General features: G+C 35.8%; 1 protein-coding gene across 2 annotated transcripts; it reads right to left on the bottom strand.

The window, feature by feature from the left end:
- Positions 1–669: 669 nt before the first annotated feature.
- On the bottom strand, positions 670–7,467 carry LOC120162123 (plasma membrane ATPase 4-like). Of its 2 annotated transcripts, none has more exons than XM_039172303.1 (16): positions 7,092–7,148; positions 4,900–5,019; positions 4,574–4,810; positions 3,712–4,473; positions 3,508–3,630; positions 3,311–3,415; positions 3,082–3,226; positions 2,830–2,994; positions 2,348–2,586; positions 2,214–2,246; positions 2,045–2,126; positions 1,778–1,938; positions 1,514–1,687; positions 1,174–1,356; positions 886–1,067; positions 670–766 (listed from the first exon to the last, which is right to left on the bottom strand). In XM_039172303.1, exons 1-16 carry the CDS (start codon positions 7,146–7,148, stop codon positions 670–672), a joined length of 2,865 nt encoding a protein of 954 aa, XP_039028234.1. The 2 variants fall into 2 exon arrangements, with proteins under 2 accessions (XP_039028234.1, XP_039028235.1); XM_039172304.1 differs by lacking the exon at positions 670–766 and adding an exon at positions 7,372–7,467 and having other exon boundaries at positions 882–1,067; positions 7,092–7,195.
- Between the last annotated feature and the right edge of the window lie 6,024 nt (positions 7,468–13,491).

Below are 13,491 nucleotides of genomic sequence, written 5' to 3'. Positions count from 1 at the left end.
CAAATATGAGTTGCTGCCAGTCAATTCTGTGGGAAAGGCCAAGTGATGTATAAGGTTGGATTTATGTATGAACACATCCATGTCAAGGTTTTATCTTTTTGTGCAAACTTTTAATTTTGTATAGAATTGGTTGTTGTTGGCAACTTGGTTTAGCTCTTTTTAATGGGATGGCTAAAGAGGATAGATGAGCATGCTGGTAAAAGAGCTGTTGATGGGCTTGTTGTACATGGCAAGGGATCAGGTCTCATATTGAATGAACGTGTTGATAACCGAGAACGAACTGCTGTCTGCTCGGTTTTGCAACCAAATTGAATGCAGTGGCAGGCTGAACTCCATGGATGGCACTCCCAATAGCTGCTCGGTAGCAACGATAGGAAATCGTCTACAAATACTTGTTGGAAAAAGGAAGTCATTCATCCATAAACTAATTCATGATTACTAACATCGGTATCATGAGGCGTGCTTACATCAGTGGCCAGGCTACGGGTTGAACGTACATACATAACCTAGATCATCTTAGAATACTAACCATATTACAAATTCTTTTCCATTATTTTTGCCTCTCATAACATTGGCCATAGGCCTTGTTCATCATCAATACTCTCTTTGGAAAGAGAGGGAGGATTGCCGTGATTCCTTGTTGGTAGTCTGCTGCTTGCAGCTTCAGCTTTAAACTGTATAATGCTGCTGAATTGTATCGATATCGAGCCCCTTCAGCTTCACGACTGATTCAACATGCCCCTTCAGTGTATTCAGCTCCCTCAGCCTACAACGTTATGTGTCAAGATCATAATCACAAAAAGGAAATTTTCTACATATAACATGTATTCTCAAGCATTTTGTTCTTCTCTTTTGTGCATATGCATGAAAGCTAGTTCAAATCACCTGGCAATCTCAGCCCTACGCTTGGCCTGCTCTGCAATCTCCGAAAGTTCCCTGTAACCGCTCCTTTCACTGAAAAGGTTCGAGGTCTCGGGTGGTTGAAGACCATGCAGAGTTCTCTGAGCAGCTGCCCATTGTGCTTCTCGTTCCTCTTTCCCGTAATCTTTTTTCGTAGTGAAGGCGGTCTTTTATGGGAACACACAACATAATAAGTGAAAACAAATCAGAAACATAAATAAATACTGTATAGGGGAAATGGATAAATCCATTGAAATTCATGATTACTCCTACCTTGTTCTCCAAAAGATTGTCCCAAGCCTTTCCACTGAGAACATAGCGGATCGCAAATTTTATAAGATCGAGTGGAATATAAGTCACCACACTGTAAAGCCAGATCACACCAGCCCAACCCCAACCCATGCCTTTTATCTTTGCAAAACCCCAATTTGCATAGACAGCTATCAGGGTGGCCACCTACCAAATACAAGAGGCTAAGCTTCAGTATGTGTTAACATGAAGCGGGATTGTGAATATTGTCACTTGTCAAGCTTCACTACGTTAATGACACGATATAAACAACTCCAAGGTGGTGCAGTACAATTCACCGCAACTAAAAGCATCAATTTCTTACCAGCTGAGCAGCCATAAATGCACCGACTAATAGAAGTCCAGGACGTTCTACAAAGGACCAACTGCGAGACCGCGTGACAAAAATGAGGGCCTGACTCACAATACTAACTTGAAGGTATAAAGCTGCCATCATTTCTTCAGGACGATCCCTCAGCGACCTAACGTTAAACTTGTCCTGAAATATAGGGAAGGAAACTAAGCAAAATCACAAGAAAATCTCACCCAAAGTAAGGCATAAACTAGAGATGGAAAAAGCATTACTTACAGTGAAGAAATCGGTGTCTTTCATCGCCCAGAAGAATAACACCGTCATCAGTGCTAAGTAACCTCCAAGCACAATGCCGGTAGAGAATATCTCCTTGAGTTTCCAGCTGTCTGGCATTGGAGATGGTTTTACTCTGTCCTTGGAAATTGTCATGATTGTACCTATAGATATGTGTGGTGATGAAATAAATCAGTTGAAAGACAATGGTAGGTTTCCTGGTGGGTTTTGTATGACATTGAAGTAAGAGTCTGATAAATCTCATCTCACCATCATTTAGAATGGCAATGATTAAAACCATGAAGGGCGCAAAGTCGAACTTCCATATTAAGGCTATAAACATGAAGCCAAACTGCCAAAATGATGAATTAGCTAACCGATTAGTAAAATTATTTACCATTATAATTGTTCAATTCTCAACAGGTCTGTACATACTTACCACAATACGAATGGTAATTGAAACAGCATAGATCTACAAAAGTCGAAAGGAACAAGAGATGAAGTTAGAAACACTTGCCAAGTGGAATAAAGGACTGTAAAATGCAAAGAAAAGTAAGCTCCGATATGACTTACCGTATAGTTCTTCATCCTTTGGAAAATAGCCCTGCTGGTCAGCACTGCACTGATAATGACACTTAGCCCAGGTTCAGTAAGTACAATGTCTGAAGCACTTCGAGCAGCATCTGTGGCATCAGCGACAGCAATTCCAATGTCTGCCTTCTTTAAAGCAGGAGCATCGTTGACACCGTCTCCTGTCATGCCACAAATATGTTTTCTCTCCTGTAGCCTTTTAACAATTTCATATTTATGCTCTGTCATTGACGTGAAAACAAATTGTTAGGGGGAAACTTTGTAGGGGAACAAAATAATGACACTATCAAGAACGACCTAAGAATATCACATGTTCCAGGAAATCAATAAGCGATGTGCATGACAAAAAGCAGAGTATAACACAATACTCCTTTCTCAGTAGTTCTTACCAAAACATATATTTTAAAAATTTCCATTTTCCAGAATATCACATATTTAGGTAGACATTTCACAATTACACACACCAGGGAATACTCCTGCAAATCCATCAGCCTTCTCGATCAATTCATCTACAGGGACAGAAGCAACGGAAGCATCCTTGTCTTGACCCAGCAAGGAAGATGAAGGGTACATGTTGGTTCCCATTCCAAGCCTCCTGCCAGTTTCTTTGGCAATGGCAAGCTGATCCCCTGTTATAATAGAAAAATAATACAGAATTTACATCTTTAAATTATAGACAATGTACAACATTAAAATAACATTTAAACTACTCTTACCAGTAATCATCTTAACATTCACTCCGAGGTTTAGAGCTCTTCTGATGGTTTCAGCACTATCATGTCTCGGAGGATCAAAAAGTGGCAACAAACCAATAAGCTGCCATGGTGCCCCAGGAGCGTCCTTTGTTTTTTCAGGTACTTGCTGTAGAAGTGAAAACTAAATATATGACCACACCAATTAACTTATCTAATCAACATGAATCATGCAAAAGTTTGTTTTCCTGACCTGCCTTGCAACAGCTAAAGATCGAAGGCCACGTTCAGCAAATTTATCAATGACTGAATGAACCTTTCTCCTGACATCTTCTTTGCAATTACAGAGATTTAAGATCTATTTCCAAAAACAATGAATGCAAATAAGTGAGGTTATCTACCTAAAACTACAAAAATTGATATTCCAAAATGGGAGAAAAATATTAGTACCTGTTCTGGAGCACCTTTGCTAGCACGATGCCAGTTACCATCAGAATCAATGTAGGTCAGAGCGGTTCTTTTGTCTACAGGGTTGAACGGTAGGAAATGAATCTCACGGATACCAGCTCGCGCCTGGCCAATCAGTATAAAAATGACAGAGAATTCAAGGACCTAATGGTAACAACAGAAAAAGAGACTTGAAAAAAATAATACCTCCTTTGGATCAGCAAGCATTCCTACAATTGCAGCATCAATAGCATCCTGATTTTCGGTCCTTGAAGCCCTTGCTGCATAGAGGAGAACATGCTCTTTTTCGACTCCCTTTGTAAACACTTCAATTAGTGTTCTATCAACTGTAAGTTTGTTTAGAGTCAGAGTCCCAGTCTTATCACTGCAGAGAACATCCATGCCTGCCATTTCCTCAATGGCGGTCATTCTCTTTGTGATAGCTCCTTGCTGAGAAAGCCTATGTGAACCAATAGCCATGGTGACAGACAACACAGTTGGCATAGCAATTGGGATTCCACCAATCAAGAGAACCAGTAAATTGTCAATTCCATCCCTATACTTGCGGTGCTGTATTGGGTACATGACTATTATCTCAATGACTATTCCAACAGCAATAGAGCAAATGCAGAAATTACCAATGGCGGTAAGCACTTGCTGGAAATGACCAACTTGATTGGTGCTGTCCACTAGGTGGGCAGCTTTACCAAAGAAGGTGTGAACACCAGTTGCAATAACAACTGCTTCTATTTCACCCTGTTTACAGGTTGATCCAGAGAACACTTCATCTGATGGATTCTTCGTGACGGGAAGAGACTCCCCAGTGAGAGCAGATTGATCAATCTTCAAAGGATCACCCTCAAGAAGGCGAGCATCAGCTGGAACTATGTCTCCAAGTTTAATAGTGATAATATCCCCAGGAACCAAAATTGATGCTTCTTGCTCACTCCATCGACCATCTCTAAGAACCTACAATATGATACAAGAATAACAAGCTGAAATCATGATTAAAATAAAACAGACATATGATTCTCAACGAACCATTGAGTGGCTGAATGTTGATTCTCACCTTAGTTTTGGGAGCAAGATTAGCCATGAGAGCAGCTGCAGCGTTACCAGCATTATTTTCTTCAATAAAACTGATGGTGGAGTTGATCACCAATAAGACAATGATACCAACGAAGTCCTGCCAGTCCGGAGGCCTTCCATCACCATTTGCCAAGGCAATAGCCATTATAGCAGCAGCTTCCATGACCCATGACAATGGATTCCACATAAAACCCAAGAACTTGAGAAATTTGCTCTCCTGTTGGCACCATATTATATACCAGATTATACAACTGAATACAATCTTGAAATTTAGAAACTTGTAAGGGGTTATGATAATGTATGGACCTTTTTCTCTTCTAGTTTGTTTGGGCCAAAAACTTGAAGGCGTTGGTTGCCTTCCTCGGTCGTCAAGCCTGCTCTTGTACATTTCAGTTGCTCGAAAACTTCCTCAACAGGAATCCGTTCCTATAAACAATTATCACTTCCTTAGCCAACTTAAGTACTTAAATATCAGTTCTTCAATCAAAAGTGCACCCAAGGAGAATGGTTGTTTTGTGTGTGTATGCATTTAAGTAGAAATCAAATGTCGCATAACAAAGAACATATGTGGCCAGGCAAGTGACAACCAATAAAAAAACCGAAATTCTGATGAAAATTTTGCGGGTACGAAAACTAAGAGTAGAAGCTAAAATTCTATAATAGAACCCATCACCTGATAACAGCCTCAAAGTCAAAACAAACAAAAGAATGTAAATGGGGGCAAATAAAATCTCATTTAACTGTATCTATGTAATGGTTTGGTTGGTTTCAATTCAAGAGCTCCCTGGGAAGTAGAAACACCGCCATAGCAGGAAATGATGTAAACCCAATCAGCACATTTCAAAAACAAACAAAACAGGCTATTTCTTAAAAGTCAAATGTCGTCCCTAATTCCTGTCCCTTCCCGTTATATGATGATATCTAAGAATGTGACCCATGATGACATATATATAGACATAGTGTGTCCAAACCTAAGGAAAAAAATTTAAACGTACAACCTAAATTCTTCAACTTCAAAGGCCCAAACATCCATAGGCCTAAAGCAAATATGAGGAATTTGTTTTACATTGCAAAGCTCGAGTTTCTAACTATTATTTTTTAATAAATTATTCCATCAAAGCAATTTATATTAAATTATCATATATTCGCTATATGGGTGAAAAAAATGATTCTAAATAACAATATAAAAATGTAATATTCCTTCAAAGCTTTTAAATAATTAGTAGCTTTTTTATGAGTGAGAATGCTTTTGTATAGAACCAGACAGTTACTTCAAAATATAACAACCTTTTTAAGACTGTAGTTTTTATCAATAAAATTATTTTTAAAATATATTATATTTATAAAAGAAATAGAATGAAGTACATAAATAATTATTAAAATTAACAGGATTAGTTCAAGTGGTAAACAGTTTAATATCGCTTGAGTAAGGTCTTAAGTCTAAGTCTTTGTGTATGTAGAAAATATTTGCTAGAGATTCACCTACCAAATTTAAGCGTGCGACGCAAATCGATTCGAATTAATAAAGTCGAATTCTTTAAACAGAGAGTTTAGTGGTTTGCAATAAAGCCATATTATGATTCTCCTTTTCTTCACCATCAAAACAAAAACCCATTTTTGTCAGCGATGTTTGTCACTGACCTCGCGAGCCTTATCGACTATTTATTTCACATGATCCTCTCATCCATCAATTATCAAAACGTGAACGAAACTCATATATCAGCAGTAAAATGGGGGAGGGGGAGAAACAATTTTTTTATAATTATTTTCTATTTACAAAATCCTAATAACAACATTTTCTTTGAAGTCCTACAAGGCTATAACTATAGGAAACTTCCGTTTGCTTGACAATAGTAATAATTAACGTTAAAAAACTAACGCAAGAATTATGGCGAAAAATAGTGACTCCTACACTCATTCCAAGATGTTAGCTCAATCCAAAGTATTAAGCTCAAGTAAGCAGGTAAGGAGAAATTTGGTAGTAGATCTTGCTAGAAACAGATATCATATTAATTAAAAACAAAATGGAAATACTATTAAGCTCAATTAGCAGCAAATCGTCTCTTAATTTATTTGGAATACACGAAAATGCTTGGGCAAAAGTAAAAAACATAACTACTTCACCATCTAATCATGAATCATTGGAATCATATATAAGAAAAAGCATCAGAAAATGATTTTCCTCTTTGTTTGGTGTTTATATTCATAAAAAAAAATCGTTTCAATCACGCTTGGTGAGTTTCATCAGTAACCCTCCCCCCAAAAAAACGAAAACCTTCACTGTTTTAGTGAAACGGGACACACTCGTTCCATTCAATTACAGAACAGAGAACGCGCTAAACTTATATTCATATACAATCGCGCCATTTTTGTGATTTAACAGCAAATAAAACACTTGTGCAGAAAAACACACAAACACAAGCCGATACTTAAAATACAATATAAACTTGCATGTATAAAAATTAATACGATCGATGCAAAAGGATGAAAAAAAATACCAGATCGACGGATTCGTTTTTGATCTCCTCGAGGCTTATGCCGTTACCGCCCGGCATCTTCCAACAGTAGACGTGTGGTGATTATCCAGAGAAGGAACTTGCAGCTGTTAGAGCATGTATACAACAAAAACCAATATTAAAAGGGACCACGCGAGACGCTTAAGTACTCGTATACTCGGAGAACGAAGAAGGAGGGGCAGGTAACCAATGCTAAGAAGCAGCACTAATAAAGGAAGTTTTGGAAGAAAATGACGGTAGAGTAAGAAACAGAAACGTTTACCTTTTTTCTGGGTTATGGGTTTGGTGTTATTAACGTAAATGAATGGAGTTCTGTTCCAGCGTTGATGTGTTTATATATACGTGAAATGGCGGAGGAGGAAGAAGCCGTTGATGGCTGCCATCCATTTGTAGTGCCAAAAAGTGTAGCTACCATGGGACCCGCCTAGCCTGTTTCTTCATGGCCGCTTTGATCCGCCCACGCGCTGCTCCTTTCAATTCACTTCACACGCTAGTCTCGCCGGTCTTTATTTTTAGTCTTTTTCAGTCTTAATACGACATTTTTTTCTTATTCATAAATAAAAAATATTAAACATTTAAGTATATTCAAATTTACATATTTCTATATAGCATATATAATAACATAACAATCGAATCAAATTCAATAAATTAATACTATAAACTATTTAAATTAATTAACGGCATTATAGAAACGTAGATTAAAAGCATAAAAAGGAAAACATAGTAAACTACAAATTTAAACATCATACAGGGATTAAAATTAGAAAAATAACTCAAAAATTTCAATGACTAACTATACTATCACCACTGCCATTATTATAATTAGATTGGTATTTTTGTGGAATTAATTTATATTTTTTATATCGTTCATTTTTAGCTTCTCGTTTTTAATTAATTTGTTTATATTAATATATGATAAGTATAAGATAATATATATCTAAAGATAATTCTCAATTATTTTACATTAAACGTTTATATTCTCGATATTCATAATGTTAGAACCCGAAATATAAAATCGTTGTGAAGTATTTTATCAGAATAAAAAATTTTATTATAGAGGTTGTAAACCACTAAAATCGTTGTGAAGTATTTTATCAGAATAAAAAATTGCATTTTACCTACTTTATATCGCTTTTGAAATATAAAATAACAAAATTTTATATATGTGTCATGTGGACGATCAAGTGGAATAATAGGTATAGGAATTCAAAGGAAGCAATGAAGTGTAATCATGGAAAACGGAATCAGCGCGGGGAATAGGGAGAACCTTTTTCAAGGGTAGTGGACTGGTTAAGTTATTATACAGTGAAATATTATTATTATTTGTCTGGATAATATATTCGATATTCAATAATTATAAAAAATAAAATTATATTTTTTGAACTATCAAAACTGAATTTCATTAATAAAAATAAAGAAATGAATCGAAATTACAACGCATTCAAGTATAGAAAGAAAAATAAAGATATTAGTCATTAAAAAATTTATAGAAAAATAAAAATATTAAACTCAAATATAAAAAAAAACGAAACATTCTCTTGAGAATGACGACCAACATCAAAATAATCTAGTAGCCTTTATAAAAACTCATTGTATTTGTCGAACGAGACGCTTTACAAAATAATAAAGGAGCGATAAGTGAACCAAACTATCTGACATACTTCATTACACAATTCTGATTTTATCGACAAACAACTTTTTACCAAATAGGAGATCTAACTATACGTGATCACCGACAAACCAATCACAAAACAAATGTCTTTTGTGCGAGCACCAAAATGATCGCAAAGGTATACGAAAAACATACCAAAGGTCATTAGGATTGTGTCACAAAAGCAGAGAAAATGTGCATCACAAGAGTATAGAAAAAACATGTCACAACGATAGATATTCTTATTTAAAATTGAAAAAAAATAAAGGGCATAATATGAAAAAAAAACTAATAATCACCGGTGATCGACAACCAACGTTAAGATTGATACCTCCGTCGGCTAAACAAAAATCAGAAGAAAAGAATAACACGACACAAAATTACTAAGAGAAAACATAAATTAAAAAATTAAAAAACTTTATATAATTATATTTAAAATTGAATCAAATCAAATTTTATATATGATAATGAATTCTCTTAGTATCGTTGTTTTACTTCTATAAAACTTGACTAATAGTGATTGAGTCTTCATTTTTTCTTTAACAAGACAAAAATACTTAATCAAGCGAGGGAAGGATTAAAACATATAGTAGCATCTAGATAGATGAAAGCACGTTCCTCATTCTCCGTAATGTTTGAAGTTTGGATTAACTATAAATTATTACTGTTGTTTAAATATATTCTTTATACAAATTTATTAAGTGATTTTAGTAATAAAAGATAATATTATTTTTTTAGATAATCTGAATTCGAATAGTTGCATCTACAATATGTATACATTGTTAACAAATTAGAAAATATTTTAAACAAATATTATGTTATATTCACTCTAGATTATTAAAAAAATAATTTTTATATTTTATTTTCGAGTGAATGATAATAAAATCAATATATATATATATATTTCCCAAATGTCAAAAGTGATAACACATATCACGATTTTTAGCATGATGTAATAAATATATTTTAATTAATACGATATATTTTTATCAATTATTACTAGTATTTTTAATTTTACAGTAGTTTTATTACCAAATTGGAGCACCCATTTTTAACCAATTTTAGTGTTGGTGTAACTTGGGAAATATCAAATTGAATTTGTATGCACATGCTTGTACGTACGTGGTCATGATGAGGTGAATCTGATTTGAGATTGGCCGGCGGACCATATATATACAGGCAATGTGATGTTCAATCCAATCTGTTGAGCACATATTCCCCCACTCACAAACCTCCACTAATGCTCGGTTCAAAACACTTTTTGTCACCAGAAATGGTCCACAATATTTGTTCCAATGGGTCCACCAACTTGTTGACATATTCTTTAGAAGACCCTTCCACCCATTTGAGCCACTGAATGAAAGAAACTTTTGATAGAAAAAAATAAACCAACAAAAAGAAAATTGTAATGCAATAAGGGAGAGATGGAGAATATATGCAGAGAGGAATAGTTTCTGAAAATGTATAAACATACAACCTCCAAATATATTACGACCAATGCTTTTTAGACTTCTTTTCCCATATGGATAAGATCGACCATTGATTCGAATAATAAAAAAAAATGATTATTCATTTATAAAATTTGATGTTTGAGCCTTGTGAACACATTTTATCTTTCAAAATGAAAGATTTTTGTTCGAGTCAACTTTTGAAATAATTAAAGTCATGTAATTATCGGAGTCTTGCTTACTCTCGTTTAAGTGTTATGTAGGTTATATGCCATTAGGTCAACGAATTGTTTATTTAAACAAACTCTCCAGAGTAATTGATGTGTTTGCAAAACGATCGCAAATCCCATAACGCAAAGCATTGAATACTTAGGTTTCAATCATGAAATTATTGATAATTATCGTAAAATGTCTGTTGCATGTGAAGATTAGTTGTTGATATCATTAAAAAGTATATATATTACATGACAACGTACGAGAGTAATATGTGTTCCTATCACGTCATTATTTAACGTCGTTAGTTTTAGGAGATAAAATAGATCATAAAATCAAAATATATAAACACATTATATGATTAAAAAAATACAAACACCACATTAACAACAATAATAAAATACAATAAATCATCCTACCATGAACCCTAAAATAAAAGAGAGGCATTGATTACTTGGAAAAGATTTGACATCCGTTTCAGTGCAGTGAACATAGCAGTACTGTTGCATGCCTAGGTTTTAACTTCCCGCAACAATTGGCATTGGGAGAGTAATGAATAACAGTGGAACTGGCTTAGCTAGCTAGTACACGCTGTAAGTGGTCGGAGCATATTTGGTGATTCTTATCGCTTCCACGTGCCCAATGCCACTAACAAAAAGGAGCTAATGTTAAAAATGATCAATGAGCATTCCATTGAATAAGGACACAACTCAAAGTTTGGAGACTGGACCCCTAATCCAAGGACGTTGCTAGGAGATTCGCTGGGGCCTCCATCCCTTTGTATTGTCTATGAGAGGTGATAACTCCGTAAAAGACCATATTTTGGACCTTTTAACTTAGGTTATTGATTAGAAACATTTAGTTGCATGTGGTGGATTTCGGTTTGCCGTGACATTTTATTTTTACTGCGGTGTTGCTTTATGGGAAAGGTACTTGTCGGATGATGTGCAGGAATTGAGAGCAAGGAAAAGAGGAAAGAAAATGCCGTGACATAAGGAGATTGATGAGCAAAATGAATTTGCCACGTTCATCCGACATTTCGAAAGTGCTTAAAGTGCGATAAGATATTTTTGAAGCTAGCTGTATCCGACTAGCCGAGAGCTCTGCCCGAGAATCCTCCTCGAAGATCCGCCTAGAGGGACTGGCATTGCAACCGCCGATCATGTTGACCACGCCGCCTGACCTTGCAGATCTTGTCTGTCCTTGGGCACCTGCAAAGGGATTATGTCGGTCACTCATACCAGCTACCCAGGATGTATCATAAATGTCTTGCCCGACTCCCAAGCAAGTTAACCATGGTTTGGGAAAGTCAACTCTTAGTTCAAGGGTTAATTTTCCCCTATAAATAGAGGATGAAGCCACAATGTTAAGAACTTTTAGTTCCACACTGGTTCTTAGTTCAAGGGTTAATTTTCCCCTATAAATAGAGGATAAAGCCACAATGTTAAGAACTTTTAGTTCCACACTGATTTGAGCCTAAAAAGTTAGAAAGAGAAGGTCTCATCTTTCTCCGTCAATCTCACTTGCCGTGGCATTTCTCCTCGACAAGTCTGAGGGAGTGGCAGTTTGAGCGTCCGAGAGGAGCCAGTCCGCTGGGAGTAGTTCTTGGTGGCCGAGGGAAGCATTGGGCAATGCACGTCAAAGGCTTTCTCTCCTCCCCTTAGTTTTTTGCTTTCATATTTTATTATTGGGTTGTAAGGAACGAATGAAACTTGCTTTGTGTTTGTTTATTTCGAACCCCACCATGAACTTATCCTATTTGGTGGGAGTTCGCTTGGATGTTTAAATTTTATTTCAATGAATGGTTGTTTTTATATGCTTTAATCTGTTCTGTTTATAAAACTTAATGCTTTAAGGTTGTAGGAGCTACGAGAGTAGCCTTTTTTTAGAAGATGCTTAGAGTTCGAGAGAATGCCTAGGCAAAATATCTTTAGTCTTCGAGAGAAACTAGGGAAGAACTATATAAACAATGGGTTCTAGGTAGTAACTAGGCATAATCCACCTTAGAGATAAGGATATGATTTCATTCGACTAAAAGGAGTAGAGCATAACCAATAGGTTAGATGTTAATACTGCCGCAAAAAGGTATTGCCGAGACATATCCTGTTATCTGAACCAATAGGATCACTGCAGGGGTTTACGCCAATCGGACTTGCCAAGGCATCTTTAATTTGTTGAGTCCCTTACTAGAGATAGCATAGGGAACTTCAGTAGACTCTGTCGGGCAGGGTAAGCATAGAGGAAATACCATTAAGAGAAATAGATTTAGACTTTCTTTGTGACTCCTACCTCTCATTCCCATAGCAGCTTGTCGTGTGAGAAAGCTAAAGTCTTATATAACTATATAAATTAAATCAGTATTTACATTTTATTTTCCTTGACATTTTCATCTGCTTGCATGTTTCACAATTCAATTTGCCACAACATATCCATTTTCTACCATACTGCCATTATCCCATTTCCACATCAGTCATTTCATTTTGCCACAACATTATCATTTGTACGTACCATCACTAACTTTACATAGGTGACAAAGTAAAGTGCCTTGACAAACCTATTTGATTTCCCCAATTCCATGTGAAGACGATACCCTATTTATCACTTTATTACTTGTTTGATTGTGTATACTTGCACACATATCCACACCCATATTTAGTACTCACAAAGAGCGTACAAGGTTTTGGCACCGTTGCAGGAGATTTGGCAACTGGAAGTTAATTTGATTTGTCATAGCATTTTTATTTTACTTGTTCATACTTTCTTTTTAGTTAGTTTTACTTGTTATTTTCTTTAATTTTTCTTCATTTTTTTCTAGGTACATGACCAGAAGCAACCCTGATGAGCCATTAGAACCAATTGACCCTGAAATCGAGAGGCTTTTTAGACAAAGAAGACGTACTCAACATATAAACATGTATCAACTCGGAAATCAAGGCATTGGTCATGAGGAAGATCAGAATACCGGGGCAAATTTAAATGCTGGGAATGCAGCCAGACCTCGTGATCACTTAAACCCGATCTTAGAAGATTTAAATCCTGGAATTGTGGCTCCAGATATTCAGGCAGCCCA

Source organism: Hibiscus syriacus, unplaced genomic scaffold, assembly GCF_006381635.1.
Source record: "Hibiscus syriacus cultivar Baekdansim isolate YM2019G1 unplaced genomic scaffold, ASM638163v2 tig00111402_pilon, whole genome shotgun sequence".
NCBI lineage: Eukaryota > Viridiplantae > Streptophyta > Magnoliopsida > Malvales > Malvaceae > Hibiscus > Hibiscus syriacus.
Note: the sequence above shows the minus strand (reverse complement) of the source record. Positions and strands in the feature narration are given on the sequence as shown.